The sequence below is a fragment of the Symphodus melops genome (genome assembly GCF_947650265.1).
Source record: "Symphodus melops genome assembly, chromosome: 8".
Lineage (NCBI taxonomy): Eukaryota > Metazoa > Chordata > Actinopteri > Labriformes > Labridae > Symphodus > Symphodus melops.
Window position 1 is genome coordinate 8,809,951 of NC_136698.1, and position 19,098 is coordinate 8,829,048.

At 38.3% G+C, this 19,098-nt stretch overlaps 2 protein-coding genes across 3 annotated transcripts; one reads left to right on the forward strand and one right to left on the reverse strand.

The window, feature by feature from the left end:
• Positions 1 to 262: 262 nt before the first annotated feature.
• Positions 263 to 16,498, reverse strand: LOC306827849 (uncharacterized protein). 2 transcript variants are annotated; one of them, XM_079349924.1, is made up of 12 exons: positions 16,455 to 16,498; positions 14,901 to 15,001; positions 14,635 to 14,828; positions 8,732 to 8,837; positions 6,225 to 6,355; positions 4,030 to 4,128; positions 3,752 to 3,883; positions 3,318 to 3,404; positions 3,197 to 3,241; positions 2,995 to 3,057; positions 2,425 to 2,512; positions 263 to 1,238 (listed from the first exon to the last, which is right to left on the reverse strand). In XM_079349924.1, the coding sequence occupies exons 4-12, from the start codon at positions 8,814 to 8,816 to the stop codon at positions 850 to 852; spliced, it is 1,119 nt and encodes a 372-aa protein (XP_079206050.1). In that variant the 5' UTR covers positions 8,817 to 8,837; positions 14,635 to 14,828; positions 14,901 to 15,001; positions 16,455 to 16,498; the 3' UTR covers positions 263 to 849. The 2 variants fall into 2 exon arrangements, with proteins under 2 accessions (XP_079206050.1, XP_079206051.1); XM_079349925.1 differs by lacking the exons at positions 14,635 to 14,828; positions 14,901 to 15,001; positions 16,455 to 16,498 and adding an exon at positions 8,996 to 9,065.
• Positions 15,817 to 18,901, forward strand: LOC306827848 (prostaglandin E2 receptor EP4 subtype-like). Its single transcript, XM_079349923.1, has 2 exons — positions 15,817 to 16,859; positions 17,847 to 18,901. The coding sequence occupies exons 1-2, from the start codon at positions 15,969 to 15,971 to the stop codon at positions 18,165 to 18,167; spliced, it is 1,212 nt and encodes a 403-aa protein (XP_079206049.1). The 5' UTR covers positions 15,817 to 15,968; the 3' UTR covers positions 18,168 to 18,901.
• Positions 18,902 to 19,098: the final 197 nt, after the last annotated feature.

Genomic DNA, 19,098 nt, shown 5'->3' on the forward strand with positions numbered 1-19,098 from the left:
GAAGAAGAAAAGAAATGAAGCATTGCAGTCTGAAGAATAATAAGCACCCTTTTATGATTTGTAATTTATTAAGTAAGTGCAGTATTAGAACAAAGCTATAATGAAGAACATGAGCTGTATTTTATTTAAAATAGTAAACGCAATAAATGTGAAGCATCCAAATATAGAAAGGAAAAGTAACTTTGACTGTCAGATAAAACAAAAAACAGAACATTTTCTGCAAAAAAATCAAAATATTAGTGCTCCAACATTTGAATCCATATAAATGTAACTTAATTTGATTTAATTAATAGACACATAAGCAGTAAAACTGATTGTGTATAGTTCATATGTCCCAGGTGCTGTAAACGATAACCCTGACTGTTGTGTTGGATGAATTCATTTTCCAGTTCTCTTAATAAAAACACGACAATTTGGTTACAGAATATACAAACAAAAAGAAGAGTCCAGCGTCGAGCAAATATGGTTCCCAATGGGAGCCCTTTGTCTTCTGTTAATGTTGTTGTAAGTTACATAAAACATATTCTAATTAGCTCATGGCCTTCTCCCTTGCTGTCTTAAGAGTACTAAGGGGTAAGTACAGACATTAGGTCTCACAAAAAGCATTCAAATCACTGGTATGCTCTCGCCATATTAGAAGTGAATTAGTACAATCCATCCAACAAAACCAGTAATATTTAGTGGCTGTAAGTTGTGATAAAAACAAATATCAAAGGGGGAAATATAGCAGCTAACTCCTCTTTGAACTCATCAGTCTGACTAGAATTATTTCATCAATCAAAAGACATGACACCACATGATCAATTTCTCCTATTATCCAAAACCCAGGTTTAATTTCACCATTCAATTTCACAGGAGAAAATTTTGGTCTGAATTTGGAGTCTCTGGCTGGGATGGTCCTGTTGCTCCTGAGGGGGTGAACAGGGAGTTTAGAGCAGCAGGATGCCCGTTTACAGCAGTGGGTAAAACTGCTGTGTTGACGCCCCCCATGACACTTGGATGAAAGCCTTGAATGTGAACCTGACCACCAGTGGGGGGTGCTACTGGTGCCATACTGCCTGGCATTGTGGGCCAGGGTGCCACAGCTGGTCCCGCCCACTGATTTCCCAGAGGCCCCTGCTGACCCCAGGGCATGGCTGAGGGAGAGTATGGAGGGGAGGAGTATGGAGAGCCCCCTACTGGCTGTGTGGGGAACATGGAGAGGATCTGAGAGGTGGAGAGGACTGGCTTTGGAGACTCTGAGAGAAGAGAAGAAGATAAATCAGATATAATATCAACTTCAGCTCAGATTTGTTCTTGTTGGTCAGCTTCATTTTTAAATCCCCATGAAACACATAGCAGATTGTTATTTAATGGCAAATTAGATGTTTCCTTTAAATTGATTTGATGAAGTTAGAACACCAAGAGGACAGTGAGAAGTGGAGCAGGAAAATTCAAAAAGGTAAAACATCTGCTAATCTTCGTTCATTTTAAATCATTGGATAGGAAAAATGTATGTTATTGGATACAAACGAGTAATCCTTTGTCGGAAGAATGAGTTTTTTCATTATTAAATCAGTGTGGGAACTTGTTTTGAGGGACACAGCACATTCCTTTGTTATTTTATATAACATCTTAACATGACTGAAACTCCACTCTTTGTCAGCTCCACAGAGGGAGTTATATAATTCCCAGAGTTCATAATAGACCTCATGAACAAGGGGATCATGGGAAAGTATGTTATAGGGACACTGAAAAATAATGTTAGAGATTCAGGTCAAAGGTCTGATGTTATTTAAAGTCCAATGAGATGCTATGTTTCAATCTGATGCAGACAGACGTATTGTTATCCCTGTGAAAAAATGATGTTTTGTGTGCAAATTCGTATCACTTCATTCACCTTACTCAGATTCAAACACAGTTTCTGAACCACAGAGGGGTGTGTCATACTGTAGAGGTTTTGAAAATCTACACTGAAAAGTGTCCAACTTCACGCCACCTTTAAATATATCTGAGGGAAGTGCGTGTTTGTCTAATGGTTCCATCGGTTTATGAAGTAGCAGCCTGATGATTTTATGATGTATTTTTCTTCATAGTATCACACAATACTCATAAACATTGAGATATATCTTTCCATGAATCATTCTTTTCATATGATGGCAAAAAGCATGGCTCGTAACAGCATTAAAAGCTTTCCGACTAGTTACCTTGCAACCAAAACACACTAAAGCAGATGTTTCTAGAAGTTTTAAATAAAGCTAGAAATAATGTCCTTTTCTCTTTTTATAGTAGCTACACAGTACTTGTTTGACGATTTAAGCTATAATACAGAATATATAGAATATGTGTTTTAAAGGCAACTTAAATCATGTTGGAAGAGAGAAACACTGACCGCATGATAGTCGTTGGCCACAATAGGTTAAAAAGGTCTGTAATGTTATTCACCTGGCTGACTGGCACACGAGCTTTGTGGAAGAATCAGAGGATCTTGCATCTGGATGGAGAAGACTTCTACCAGCTCATTTCTGGAAGACTTTTGTAGAAACACACACTAAAAAACTCTCGTCTTTATTTCACAACAGTGTTCAGTGTCTCATTCTCAAGACTGTCCTTAAGCCTAAATACCATACTCTCTTTTTTAAGCATGTGGGAAACACATGACAGCATAATTATTTTAAACTTGTTAGCCAGCCTATTAGCTCACTTAAGGAGACATAAACCTTTCTGACCAGTGTGACCTTAAGCTTTTAAACTTTTCAATATTTATTGTTTAAATGCTGCCTTCTTATCCCTGAGGAATTACTGTATGATAACTCTATATGTAGCGTTCTCTCTGGGTTACATTCATCCATTGTTTGGAGTTCAAGAAACACATGCTTGAAAAGTTAATTGATGTCTGTTTCTCTCTGTTACAGGCGGAATGGAGAAATTTGTCAAACATATGTAAACATGCAAGTGAGTCTTAGTGGTTAAAAAAATGAAAAAAGTTCATATTCATATTGGGGTTTTTTTCACCTGGTTTGTTTGTGCTGATGATGAGTCTGGGCGTGGACTGAAAACATTCTCCAAAGATGGAACCTGGAATAACGTTTAAATAAGAGGCTTAGTTTATAAAAGAGGCCGCCTTCGTTAAATTAAAAAAAAGATAAAAACTCTTGATAAAATTAAGACTGGCTTGACATTTATGAGTAAAACTTCAACGTTTTCCTTCCCTTACCTGAGCTGGTGGGGAGCTGTCACTTAGAACCAACAAGGTGTTGTTCTGAAAAAAAGGTAAATAATTTAAAACATGCTCACCTAACAAACACATTATTATACAGTCATAAAAGATTTCTGACTTGTGTTTGTGGGGCTGCAGGTTCCTGTGGTATCAGTTTGTGCAAACCCTGACAGACCTCCTTGATGTCAGTCAGGACTGGATCTGCCTGATAAACACAGATTATCACTTTTTAAAACACATTACCTTGATCGTATGTGTGGTCTATCTTATATTGGTGTTAATAAATGTGGGTTGAAGGGTTTTTGCCAGGGTCCCCAACAGGGTAGAGTCACCACTGGATTTAATATATATAGCAGTTTGTTTTTAGTGTATTTAGTTGTCAGCTTGAAATATTACCACTGTGTTTGAGAATGGAAAATACAAATGGAATTTGTAATGAATGTGCCAAAAGTCGGAGTCATAGATTTGATTTCGATCACTACATTATAACATATGATCTGCTTCTTAATTACTTAAAAGGATTATTTGCCAGTTGTTACTGTGCAGTGTTACCATGTTGGCCATCTTGATGTAAAAGAGGTTGTAGGTGTCTTGCTGTTGGTAGATGTAGGCCAGAGCTCTGGGGTCAGACTCATCTTTGGTCAAAGAGCTGATTCTGGTCGTGTCATGGTCATAAAGTACAACCTGGAGAAGGAGGATACACAGGGTTTAAGCTTTTGTTTATGCAACACATCTAACAAGTGCTGCACAGTTCAACCATTGACCTGAAGAGAGCGCTAAAGCTGCAGAAAAGTTGGATGGAGGTTTAAAAAGCAATACCAGTAACTCACCCCGGTCCTTTCATCAACAATTTTTAGTCCTCCGGAGTAAACTTTCAACCAGACTCTCTGCTTGTGTTTCCCTTGTTTCCTTGCTGCTGCCTCAAAGCCCTAACACAGAGGGGGTTCAAAGAACAACGAGGAAGAGTGAAGAAGAGGGGAACAGTGAGAGGAGCTGCTTTCAAAGAAAGGTAGCAAAGAAGACACAAACAAAGTCACACTAAAGTAAATGCTGATGTCATTTTGCCAATTAGTAAGTTCAATTCAATGACCAGACTTTGTTGTTACCAACCAAGATGGTTGCCACATAATCTAAATTGCACATTCATTTTTTAAACAAACTGCACATTAGTTCATGTTACAAATGATGTCTGTAAATAATGTACTTATGAACGTTTATCCTTCATAAGTACTTTTTCCGTGGTTTAGAAAAGGGGAAATGTAAAGAGCTGGTTTAAAATGACTGTTATTCCATTATTATGTTATTACAAGTTAATCTTGATTTATACCAACAGTTGAATAGTGAGAGCAGGAGACTAATAATACACATTTCATGAAAGCCCTTAAGTAGATAATAAAGGTTTTATTGTTTAAATATTCAAATGCTTGGATATAAACCAGACTTTCTTTTTGAATTTAGGGGCAGTATACCAACACGTTCACAGTCTAACAATGGGTCTTTTCTGAAAGTGTCACAGACACATTTTCATATATTCAGTTCTTCCCATTGTGTCTTTAAAGTAGGAGCACTGTTTCAAACGTGTATGAGGCTGCTGGTCATATTTGAAAGTTTCACGTGTGACTATGGATGACACTAATCCTCTTCTTGTTTCCTCAGAGTTTTTGGCCCCAAGTTCATCATCTGTTATTGTTATTCTTATATTTTCCGTCATTTAAGAAAATAAGACAATATTCAAAATAAATTCCCACTGGATTATTCAAAGTCCATTGAGATTAAAGGGCCTGGAGTCAGTGACATCAAGAGTTAGCAAGATGTCAGACATGTCAGAAGCTCTTTCTCCAAAAGAGGATTTTTCCCATGGCTGAGTTCATTTTTTATTAATTAACAATTTACTGCCCGAAAATATTTCAGTGCATTTAATGTGCCTACTTTTTACTCTGATCAACAGGAATATAAATGTAAACTACTTTTAAATAGTTGTCTAAATGTTTGCAAATTTTCTAAATACAGCTTGCATACTGTAAATGTTATCCCATACAAGTTTGCAGCCATTATTCTTTTTAGATTGCTTATAGTGCATCCACACATCTGGACCATAGACTGTAAATATTGATGGATGAAGCCTGAGTGACATGACCTGTCTGTGACTGCAGGGGGCTTTGGTGCTCATTGATGGCGGTCACCATGCTGTAAATGTTGTCTCAACCAAACTTTTAGTCAACCTAATGACAGGTTAAGAGCTGGAGTTGAGGCAGGTTTTAATCCTCTTGATGAACTTTTACATTGCGCCCACCTATCAATCAGATCAGCTACAGTATGCGCCTTATTGTGAGTAACGTAAAATCGAAACGGACATGAGCTAATCAGAGCAATTTTGTTTTCAGAACCGGACTGTAAACATTTTTTCAACTGTGTAAGCATGGCTTTATTTGAATGGGGGTGTATATGTGACTTCCTGTGCTTCTGGTGCCAGCCTCAAGCAGACAGAACTGCAGGATTTCAGCTTCATTTTTAAACATTGGAGGTTGCTGCCTTATCTGGACACATGACTATTTTATTGCTTAACTTTTCAAACATCTTCAAGGTTGCACCTGTGATACACAGGTGAGCATTTTTTCAGTATAAAAGCTGCATGCATTTGAGAAAATGATGGTGACGTTGGTAATGTTTTTCGTTATTACATTATTTTGTTTGTTTGGGATTTTTTTCAAACCTTGACAGCTTTCCAAAATTACCAATGCCGGTAATTCTGAGGGCAGGCAGCACGTCCATTAAAAAAATACTACAAGGTTTCTAATGATACAAAGCTGATGCAAATGTGTGAAGTATCCCTTTAATGTAAATGGTTTAAGTACTACGCCTCTGAAAATGACTCATGGCACATAATGACCTTTCATGTCATATATTATTACGTTTATTTTAAATTATATCCCAGATAATTAGAACTGACAGACCAGCAGTGAAGCAGCTTTAATGAAGAAAAGATGGAGGAAGGTTTATTTTGGCGGTGAATGACACAGAATACCTTCAGTTTCATCATAGAGTCCCAGCACATCTTTTCTCCCTGGGCGTCCAGTACAGGGTCAATGCCGATCAGTTTGGCTTTATACCGAACCCCGTCTCCATGGAAACGGGAAATGGCCTCACTTGGTGGTCCTGGGAAACATGACGATACGAGGGTTAAAAAGGGTCAAACTATGAGGATAAATCTGTGTGAGAGCAAAGAAAAGAATGTCTGTGTGTATTTGTGCTGTTAGTTGCATCTTAATATTGTCTGTAAGTATTTAATGAAAGTACATGTGTTTTTGTGTTATTAAAACAATGTCGTCTTTTTACTCAAATAATTATGTATAACTTTGTTTGTACTGAGTGTAGAACATGTGTTTTATTCGAACACATAGTTTATTATTACAACTATGATTAATTTTGTGTGTGTGTGTGTGTGTGTGCGTGCGTGCGTGCGCGCGTGTGCGTGTGTAGGCAAATTGCTGAGCAAGCGTTTGACTGATCTTTAGTCAATGTTTCATCCCATTTCCTGGAATAAAAACAGCAATTTAGTGAATATGGTAATAGCCAGCATGTGTTGTTGTAACAAAGGTCGCCTCTTAAACAGCTTCACTTACATTGTGTAACACTTTACTGAGTTTTAGTCACTGGTTGGTTTAATGTTCAGCACATGACAACACACAGACCAAAATTCAGTCCCTGGGATGTCAGAAGTCAATTTACCATTCAATTAAACATAAAAGGTTCCTTTTTTCTTCAAGTTTGATGACAGGGAAAATAAGCCAATAATATAAACCAAAATATTTGAGGGGAAAAAAGCCAATCAAATAAACAAAAACACAACCTTTGGTGCATGTGATAACGTAGGCTACAATAGAGTTTGTTTTTTGTCTATTTCTGCTTGAAAGTCCTTTTAAAAAGACAATTTATGTTGCAATTTGATAAGTTTATATAAGTGAACTGTATTTGACAATGCTTGACAATGCCTATTTTCTATTAACAGAATTCGGTGTAATGCAGAATCCTTGGAGGACTGAATTTTGAAATGAGAACTGTTCTGATTTCTGTTTGCTATATGAGTAGTATTGTCCACAAGAAATTTAACAGGCATTAGCTGTGTGCGAGAAAACAGTCCTTGGAGACGGAAAAAAAAGGCCTAAAGCTCTAAAGAACTGTTATATAATCCTAAACCAATCAGCTGTTATCTGATGAGGATTTAGTTTACCTAATATATTTAATCAGATATTTGCATGCCATGCAGCTATCATTTGACAGGCTGCCTCTCAACTCAGTTCCTGATCCACAAATTGTTTGTCAGACTGTAATCAATGCAGTGAATGGAAAAGGAAGTATTCGTCAGCTTTCTGAGATTGTAAACCACTGGTTACACCAAAACCCGCAAAAGATGGCCATTGCCCCCAGATGGTAGTAATTTGGGGGGAATTAACTGATTCAAAGATCTACACCTTGGTACAAAACAATGATAATTTAGAGGGCCTTATCAGCTTTTGTTTTGCTGCAGTTTTTTAAATCATAAAAGCAGTTTTTAAAGGCACATATTAGAAATAAATTTTCAGACACAGTATCTATATTCTCAAAAAACATTATTTCTCAGTATGATTAACATGTCTCAGAAGTTTGTAAAACAGACGGTGAAAGATATACATGTTGTATCTAACAGAGGCAAAGCAGCTGTGTGACACATCTGTAAACAAGGAGCGACAAACAAACATTTAAAAAATATATGTATCCACTTGATGTTCACTGAGTTTGAAATGTGTTTAAAGATTTCCAGTATGCACTTCTGTGGATCTCAACAAATGACGTGTTTCCCCACACAGCTGGAACAGCTTGAGTCCACCCAGAGAAATGTCTGTGCAGTGCATGAAGGAGGAACAACGTAAACAGAATTACCTGTGACCAATCACATATTGACTTCACTGTCAAACATCCGACTGGTGGACAGCACTTAGAAACACTATCTGATGTTGTTATCTGTTGTATCATCAAACTGAAAATAACTGTGGTATTAACTGGACAGAGGGAATCCCCCATTATCCAAAACAACAATCTATAACCCAGGATATTATTCAGTCATTGTAACTGGAAAGGTTACCATGGTGAATTTTCATTTCACTTCCCTGAAGCTAGTGGAGTTTGACTCTGGATTTTGGTCAAAACAAAATCAGTAAAGGATGGTAACTGACTGATTTTCTATAACAACAATGTAGTAATTTGTGAAATAGATTTAAATATTCAGGAGGAAATGGTTGTGAATGTGATAACAAAACCTTTTATAAAATGTAACTTTTGTTCAGACAAAGTTCATAAGTGGAATTTTGAAAAAAATCATAATGTAACAAAACTACAAAAAACAGGCTGCCTAGTGCCACATGAAAAACAAATTTAGGATTCTGTGCACACAGGCTTTTTTGAAGGTATGATAGCAAAAATGAAAAAAAAAAAAAGAGCTAAATATTCCCTGAGGAAAATTCCTGATATTTAACAGCAGCTGAGCAATTGTACCTCTTGCACTGGAGGAGACCCAGGTCCTGACAGCAGTTTGGCTTGGGTCAGGACAACTCGCAGCTGTCTGCTCCGTCTCCATCATGACTATGACTCAGGTTGTTCTCTGCAGAAGAACATGCAACAGGTTTTGTAATTAGCAAATAACAAAACATTCAGACATGCAGTATAAAACTGTTCAAATTCAACTAAACCACAGTATTTAAGCAAGTTGTGGGATAATTTTGATTTAAATGCAGAGTGAAAATGTTTCAATCATCTCACCTGTTGGAAATTTGTCTCTATGTTTCCCCACTACTTCGCTCAAGTCATAGCTCAAACATCTCAGAGTCAAAGGTCAGGCTAACAACTCTCTGGTGATATATTAACATCCCCCGAGGCCTGATTACGTGGGAATCCTTGTAAAAAAAATTGAAAGGTCTCTAAAAGTACTAGTCAGCATGTGGTGTATGCTCCCTCTCAGGGGATGAGGGAGAGGTCATGTGCTTCCCTTAAGGACAGACTTTGGAAGGGTATTTCTTAAAATAACAGATTAATTCAACATGTCTGGCTGCAGAAAATTATCAAGATGCATTACACAGGAAAGATGGTTGAGAATAACCAGAAAGCACCAAAATGTTTCCAAATTAGATAAGATACATTCAGATGTGAAAACGTTAATGAACCCTGAAGGGATCAAAAAGAGCATTTAATCCAGAAATAACTGCTCACATCATGATGTCATGCAATGCCTCATTCCACTTAGAAAGCTTGGCAAAAGTGGCATTGTTAAGTAATCAGTATTCAGCCATTCATTATGCATATATGTTTTTGTCTTTTTGTCAGTAAGGCTGGACTCGGAAATGTTTGGCATATTAACTTAGAATTCTTACAATTCTATTGAGATACTTCCGGTTGGATCAGAGTGGCCAACACATAGACTGACATGCCGTCTGTAAAGCCAAATAGCAGTGCTTGACCATGAAAATGAATAAAATATCACTAGACTATACATCTTAACATTTAGTCTTGTATTGGACAGTTAAACTGCCACCAATAGTTGTACAACTGTCTCTTTGCTGTTTTTTTCGCATGTGCTTTGTATGTGATTTATATCTGAATATGATGCAATGCAAGTTTTGCAAGTTAATGGTAATTTCATTGGAAGATGCGTCATCTCGTCCCAGAAGTGCTAAATTGGAGCTATATCCAACGTTTTGCATGTGTTGCAACTAACAAAGTCCAGTTCCTTTCAATCATTGTCAGTTAAAATTAAGAAATTCATATGGATGCAAGACTTGCCTTGCTTTGCTTTTGACTTTTAAAAAACTCTCCTACTTTCTTTTTGTTGTTATTTATTGATTACATCTTTGCTAACACTAGATAAATCCAGGACCTGCAGGGATTCATTTGACAACCCTCTACCTCCCACAGAAGTGTTAAAAACCACCCACTCACATAAGATTTGCATTCCCATTGCAGCCCTGTAGTTTAGACCCTTGCATGATAACGCTGAAAAGAAAACCCTGGATTCTACGCTTACCATAATGCAACTTAAACAGCAGTAATAAGATCACCAAATAAACTCTTTTTTTAGTTTGCACTGGAGACTCTTGGTTAAAAATACAAGTGTCTGGTTGAGTTAGTCCTCATGACTTCACTATGAAATCTTTTAGATTCGACAAATTTTCTTTCAGACCCACAGAGGACATGTCCTTTTACTCTTTCACGAACATTTTATTATTAATTGTGAAGATGCACTGGAACAAGTTGACTTTTCATCCACACTTTTATGTTTTTACCATTGCCCTTAATGTATTTTATCTTTTGTCCAGAACCGAAGAAACCAACCCCACTGCAGGTTTCAACAAGACTTAAAAACGGTATTAATTCATTGTCCACCTTATTCTATTCATGAGAGATGAACTGCTGCTTTCCTCACAATAAACTCTCCATTAGGTCCATGTAAAATAGGGATTTGTAGTTTCTACCTTCTTGTCTGATCTCTAAATAAATAAGTGGTCACGTGTCAGTTGATGATCAATGAAGGAGATCCTCGATGTTTAACTAATTGAATAAAATCATGCTTGCTTTTTCATTGTTTGAATGATAAGCTATGCTAACCTGCCTGTGATTATAGTCTTTTATTAAAAATACAAATGTAAGAGTTGTGTCATCTTCTACCTCTTGAAGAAAAAATAAATATCAAATCACTTTAGCCATTTTTTTTTTTTTTTTTACTTTCCGGGTATAAATATTACCCAAGACACTGTTAATGAGGATAAACAAAAGTGACTTCAAGTTGCAGGAAGAAATATGGGAGCACTCCACTTTCGCAAGTAAATATTTGTTAACCAGAACACTGATGTGATAAGCAAAGTGGCTTCTTTCCGTGAAGAAGCAATTTTCTGAGGAAGCAGAGTTAATTTGTTGAGACCCTCCAGAATCTGAAAGAGTTTTATGTCAGATAAGAAATTAATTTTCCTCAAATCTTGACTAAATGAAAGTGAATCTTTTTGAGTTAAAATAATATGCAGACATGGAACATGTAGGTCAGTTGGCAGGCAGTATAGTCATTAGTAGCCTGAGGACAAGAAATACTGAATTTAATAGGAATTACTAGTAAATCTTAGGATAAGACCAAAGACATGTCGAGGTCATGTTGATCACTGTCATCACGGAACGGGCGGAGTGGTGGGTTTAAGCTTCCAAAGAAAACTGTGGGATAAAGATCAACAACCTCAATTCCCTCCAGCAACAACAATGAATTCAAAGCATGTGTGACATCCTGAGGAAGAGCTTTAGCATTCCGAGTCCTGTTTTGCAGTTTAAAAGATGTGTCTCATAGAGCTAAAATGGATAGAATAATAAACCATCACCCTGCACGGTGGAGGATTTATACACGTGTTAAATGGTTGTTATTTTGAGTAGTTGTCATTCGATGTCTCAGTTTTTGAGTCTCGTTTTGAAAACCAGTACTTCAGAGAAAAGAACTACAAAGGACATGACAACTTTAATTAGATTTTTTATCTAAAGCCTTGATGAATTGATCCAAAAGGAGGCTCAGTGTATGAAGTAAAATAGAGATAGTTGGAATGACAATCTAAAGGTATTGGAAGAATAACACTTTTATAAATTACAAATAATATCCCCTCTGCACTAAAGGTGTTTATTGACAAATATGAGCAGCCTTGAAGGAGTTGTTGAAGATTTCAGAGAAGACAGAGCACATATCCCACAGGTTAGATGACTCAACTATTGACAAAAGATGAGGAAGTCATCGGAGAGCAATTCCTCTGGCCTCTTATATTCAAAAACTCTGTGCCAAGAAACAGGACATTTTTTATTTGTTTCTTTTGGCGCAAAAAAAAGAATGTCTCAGGAAATGTGTTTTTTAAAAAAAAGTCTAAAGCTAAAAATGAATCTAACTTTGTTTTGATGTAGATAGGTTTTTGGTATTCTGTACTGAAAATACTGTCGCCAATATTTTTGAAAATTGGATGAGAAAATGTAGGACAGTATCAGAGATTAGTAGAACATGGGCATTCAGATAAAAGTTTAAATGTGAGGTTTCAGTTCTGTTTTGTTTTTCTGTGGTAGTTTGTGTTGTCTTTTCTCCCCCTCCCTCTTCTGGTTTTTCTTCCTTCTGCAGGTATGTGAGTGGCAGGGGGTGTGGCTGGCTCCTCCAGGCAGCAGACGAGGCACACCTGACGTCTATCTAATCAACCCCTCCATATAAGCCTGGCTTTCACCCAACTACTCTGCCAGATAATTCCGTATTGCTCGGTAGTGGTCACGTTTGCCTTCAAGCAAATTGGTTTTTGTAGCCTTTTGTGGTTTTTGTGCTTTTGGTGTTTTTTGGAGACTTGATGGACTGACTGTGTTTTTTCTTATTCTCTAGTTCTCGCTGTGTGCCTCCTGTTTTCAACTTGTCGGAGTCCCGTCTTCCGGATCTTCCAGCCAGCCAGCTCCCTGCCCTCACTGCCCTCACTGCCTGCTTTCTTTTGTTTTTTCCCCCCTTGGAACATTAAATATATTTTTTGTTAAAACTATTTTTGGGTTTTTATGTCTCTGCATTTTGGGGTCCGCCAAACAAAAACTTAACGTTAAAGATATGATAGACAAGATTTGAAATGGATAACAAAGGTTACTGTAAGTGGAAACATTTTCGTTTATGTGTGTTGAAAATTAAATATAATGTTGCAAAATTAAACAACTGTTATGTAAGGATTTCTGGAACAATTCCTTTCCAGTGACACTATCTAGTCTGCTGGGAATGTTCAATGATTTGAAAGGTTGTGATGTGGTTTTTCTGTGTTACAGATTCCAACTGCATTCCTTCACGTCGCAGAAACTGTCAGAGAAGAAATATATTGTTTCTAATGATTACCCATGGGGAAACTCCTTTCCAGTGAAACTCGAGTTTTGAAAAAAACACTAATTAAACTAATTAAAGTATTCCCAGATGGAGGACAGCGGGGGTCTCCCAGGAATCCCGCTGAGCTGAGACAAACTAGATCAAGGAATTCACGTCATTGTTCATAGCTCAAATAAACAGGAAAGCTGATTACATAGTGTAGAATCACATAATCGCATATTCTAGCAGAGTTTATCTTCCTCCTTTCTAAAATCTGTTCACTCCTTTTACATCAACACCTTCGGATCTGCAGATGGCTTTTATCACATAAAATGTATATATATATTTTTTCTGATTTCAAATATTAACAAATAATATAGACCATTTATTGTCAAAAACAAACGTGATGTTTAAAAGGCAGTCCCCTCACTGTGGTCACAGAAGGGATTTGTGCTCACCCTGTGGTCACATCCATTTGCAGTCCTGTGCTGATACTTTTTCGAATGATTTCTTAAAGTTGTAAGGCCCATGTTTTTAATTCATACAATTAGCTATTCTCTATTTGTGTGGTATAACTCACTGATTGATTTACCTGCATATGTATAATCTCTTTTCTCGTGCCTATCAAATTTGTATTTTGATTTAGTTTTTATTACTCTCACATCCTGCATATGGATATTGAGAGCAACTCTGCACGTTACTGCTGCTGGTGATTAAGAGACATTTTTAATGGAACTAAATGTCCCACACCTGTGCACACACAGTAGGCGGAGTATTGCCTACTTTAGATCAATGTGGGGAAGTGCTTGACAGCACACTTAACAAAAGTTTAAAAGAACTGAAATGTTGTGTTTTTTTTCTAATAAACTGATGATACAGAGCAAGGGGTTTTCCTTTTCATTGTGATGGTAAAAGGTCAAAGATCACCTCCACTGTGGGCTCATGCCCCTTTCATCTACTTGAGAAAATGTATCAGACACTCATTGGTAAATGTTCAATTTTAGCACAGGGAAGAGTTTATTTTGACTAATTATATTTTTTGAAGTTCTAAATCATTGAAATATTGTAAATACTCATTTATAACCTCAAAAAGTGCTTTCGCTGTACACTGTCCATCTGCTAGAAACACAGGTAGATGTAAACTGCGATTGGGGGAAGCATACAACCCTTAGCTGGTTATTCAACTAACTAAAAGACTTTTTCTACATCCATGAAGTTAAAGCGACAGAATCGGGATAAGAAGGATGGAGGCTGTAATTTGTATGTCCCCGGACCATAAGAGACAACAAGTTCAATATAATGACTAAAATCAGAGCAAAAATGACTCTGCCTTTTCATATGAGCAGCATTTTAATAATCTCAGTCCTGCCTCAATGGAATGTACCACTTTGCATTTGCTTGTGATTTATGTGTTATTAAAAAAACTTTCTTTGTAATGAACCTTTAGGGGTAAACTGTGTCATGTTCTGTTTCTCAGCTTAGTCATACACTAAAATCTACATGGACATTTATAGCAACAACCCAGAGGACAGACCACAGACTGAGATAAAGTGAATTTGGGTATTACCTTAACGACATATAAGAAACCCAGCAGGGACAGCCTGCAAGTCCTGTGATTCACTCTGAGCTGAAGAACATTCCAGTCCACGTTGGGTCAGTGGCATCACTTCAGTGAATTTTTTTTTTTCTTGATGTGCTGCGCTGGTTTACCTCTCAGTGAGGTGTTGTTATTGTCTGTCAGTCGGCCTCGCTGCTGCTCCTCTGTGTAAATAAAAGTGAGACTGTACGAAATGTGCAATGGTTAAAGAATCAGCGCCAGCAGAGTGCACTTACGTCCTGTGTTTACTATTATCCATCAGCCTTCTGCGTTTCCTCACAACCTTTTACAGTCATCTCTGCGCTTGGGACACAGTGGTGAGCTGCGGACAAACAGACTGGTCAGGGAAAAAACAGACTATCAGAGCAGAATAAAACTTTTACCCATCATATATTTATGTGATTATTTTATCACAGATACCGTACTTTTCTTAAACCTTTCTCACATGTTATAAACATGTTTAGTATTTATACGATTTAGATAGTACTTTACCTTTATAAAAATAGTACAAATTCAGAATCCACCTAAAGATGGATTTAAATAAAGAGGCTACAAGCTTTGTTGCTTTGTTGTTGATGTTTATACTGCACATGTTTTCTTACACCAGCCTATGTTGGCAAGTGGAAACGATTGTTAACACAAATCTTCATATCCATACCTGTGACACTGGAATTTTATAACTAAAAAGGAAATACAAGCCTGCCTTTCAGGTAACTGAGATCTCTCTGCTTCAGATGTAATGATTTTACATGTCAGCCATGGAGAGTTTTTCAAAGAATAAAAACATGTGCAGGAAAAAGATCAAGTTCAAACCTTCAGATCTGGATCTGGCAGACCTCTTCCAGTTAATGCACCGTCTCTATGGATGTGTTTCTTACATTGGCTCAGGAGTGGAGCGGTGTCCGTTTACTTTTTGAGATTTGAGCTCTCTGCTATCCAATGAATCCAATTGTTTTATTTACATTCTCTGCAGTCTGACTCTCTGGGAAAAGTCTAAAGATGTCCTCATTATCTCTACATCTTTACTCACCAGCCAGTCCAGCTGACTTCCTGTCATGCTGCTACACTTTACGCAGCTGTGATGACGCCAATACTGTGTGGACGAGATCTTCAGCGGAAATTGGATAGAAAAAAACGAGTCTCTCATCTCATTTCATCCTTTCCCGACAGGCTGCAGGGTGGTTCAATAGGCTATATTAACATCCCGCCTCTCCACTCAGTTTGTGAGGCACGTGGATAACTAAATAGCAGGGAGGATTTACCAGAGATTCCCTTGCTTCCTCCTTATCTGTGTTAAAAAGGAAATGCACTACCAAATTCTCAACAGACCGAATGCTTTACCGCTTACCAACACCAGCCTCGGGGTGCATTTGGACATGGATAACCAGAACTTTACGCGAGATGCTGCATCCACAAACGTCACGCTTAATAGTAATAATAATAACAATAATATCGGAATCAGGACAGCCATCGATTTACCGATTTTAATGTTTGCAGGAGGTGCAATAGGAAATTTAATCGCAATAATCGTTCTTTCAGTATCAAGACAGGAGAGGAAGTCATCAGCTTTCTACACGCTGGTGTGTGGTCTCGCGGTGACGGACCTGTTAGGCACGTGCATCGCCAGCCCGCTCACCATAGCAAACTACGTTGACCGGCAGGTGCTGTTGGACTGGCATGTGTGCGAGTTTCACTCCTTCCTGTTGCTGTTTTTCGGTCTGGCAGGTCTAAGCATTATCTGTGCTATGGCAGCAGAGCGCTACCTGGCCATCTGCTGCCCGTACACATACCAACGGTGGGGAGTGGACCGCCGCTTTGCGCAGAAGTTCCTGCTCTTCATGTACATCAGTCACATCTTCTTCTGCTGCCTCCCAATGATGGGCATGGCGAGCAGTGAGTTGCAGCCATCCGGGACCTGGTGTTTCATTGCCTGGAGGACGCCAAATACATTGGCTGCCGCGTACTCCGTTCTGTACGGCGCCGTCAGCGTGCTGCTCATCCTCGGCACCATTGTGCTGAACCTTGTGGTGTGCGGAACGCTGCTGCTGATGCGCCAGAGGACCGTGCGGCGGCCCGTCACCAGAGGCAGCGTCCGAGAGAGGTGGAGGGCACTGTCCTCCGCTGCAGAGACTCAGATGATCGCAGTGCTGGTGACTACTTCCGCGGTGGTTCTGGCATGTTCAGCCCCGCTTGTGGTGAGTCAGAGTGAGATCGTTCTTCGCAGTTATTGGTTTCCTATAGGTTATGGATATAACATCCCTTTAAACTTTACACATGTAGGAATCGAAAAAAGTTTAGACCATTAGTTTTCCTTCAAGGAGTTTAAACGATAAGATACATTATTGGTCTAAATCCCAAGGTTTTTATAGAATAAAACGTGATGGACAGTGGTGGTCCGACGTTTTTAAGAGCAGGGGCAAACATTTAGGGGCCCCATTTCTATTTGGTTGGGCACTTTAGCCCTATATAAAGAGCAAGCAGTTGAAGTTGTGATTATGTGATGTGTGGGGTGTGATTCATGTGATTCTGTGTGATTCTATGTTGAGTTTAAATCAGAGAAGCTGCTTGAAATAGCGAATAGGGGTCCCTGAGTGTTGACAAACTTTAAACCCTTACAAGAAAACCTCCCTTAGTTGGCCCCATCTGACAGCAATCACTCATTGCATTTTAAGCAACAATTTATTTGTTGGTGTCGAATTATTTTAAAACATAATGGTGATAAACGCTGGTTGGACGACCCCCCCTGAGAATTCTTGCCTATAGGGCCCCAACAGACTCGAGAATTGCCAAGAATTGGTTTAACAAGAAATATGACACAGGGGTCCGTGGTCAGCCAAGATTCTTTGGAATTGGTTTTCAGTGTGGGAACCTCCAAAGAGGCCAAAAGATTTATGTGAGGGGGTCAAAATATTATTAAGGGCAGAATTAAAATATATTTCTTGTACAAAAATTTTTTTTTTCACTGTAACATATTTCATTTACAGAATTTTGCCTTTTCCAAACTCTTTTTAACAATAAAAAAATAATCGCTAGAACATTTTAGAATTTTCTCCAAGAAACTAAGATAACTTTGGTTTCATTTGGGAAAATATAAAAGTTTATAATGTAATTCTATACAAGTACAGTAGCAATATTAAGCTCGTACTTTGTGAATATCTGAATTATCTTTTCTTTTTTTTAAGGTCCGTGTGTTTGCAAACTGCTTCATGATGAATGAGGACCACAAGGCTGACCTGGCTGCCATCAGGATAGCCTCCGTTAACCCCATCCTGGACCCCTGGATCTACATCCTCCTTAGGAGGTCTCTGTTTCGGCGGTTACTCAGTTTATCCAAGCGAGGCAGCAGATCACCCCCTACTCCAAAAAGAAATCTGTTATGTCCTGAACTCAAGACAGACAGCCATGTGTTTAAACAGTTCATGTTCAGCACAAACGTTATCAATCATCTGCCTGCTGCCATCGAATTCACTCCATGCAACAGTATGAGCCTCCAGCAGACCTAAAACACAGAGAACAAGTTCAACATCTGTCAGCGTTTGTAGCTTCTTACAATGTGTGTTGCTGTTATGTAGAAACAGATACTTTGCTTCAGAGACAGTGAGATGGAAAAACTGATGACTCCGGACTCTGTCGAGCGGGACTCTCCTGGCTCCTGTTGTATTATGTATTAATCAGAAGCAAAAAACTGCTCTGACAACAAACAGCTTGTATATGGAGCCTGCAGGAAAACAGGAAAGTCAAGGCTCTGATGTTCTTACCTAAAAAGTGAACATTTATTTTGTGCTTCATCCTCTCCTCATCAGCTCCTGCCTGCTCCTGACCACCACACCTTTATTCAGCTTTATTTTCCCTCTCTCATTATCTCACCCCCAACTCTTCCTTCCACCTGAACAGTCAATCCTCCATGAATGTGAATGAAAAAGCTGCAGGGATATATACAGCTGCTGCTGATTTATCCAATCTGCAGCTCATATATTGTATTGTGGACTCAGAGTTCAGTTGACTCTTGTTGTGAGAGATGCAGGAGCATCGTTACCGTTTGGTTTTAAAAGAAACCGAGCGTTAATTTTTGTTTGTATTAGCCCGGTCTCATCCTCCTACAGAGACAGGCTGATGGGAATCTTTTCACTTCTACATTAAAGGACAAATCAAACACTAATATAAAGTCAGACTAAATACTGATTAAGGCTGTGTACATTAAACATCTTACAGCTCCATATTTGGTGTCGTCTTTTGTTATTTTTTGAGTGTTTGTTGTCTGAAATGAAACTGATGCTTACCACGTGAGTACTTTTGCTCCTATACTGAACTTGAACACTGTGTTTGGTGAGGATTTTATTTTGAGTATTTGCCTTTTTTGACAGTTTGTACCTCTCCTTCACATCTACAGCAAAAGGGTCAAATTGTACTTTTTAAACCATTAAATTTTTACCT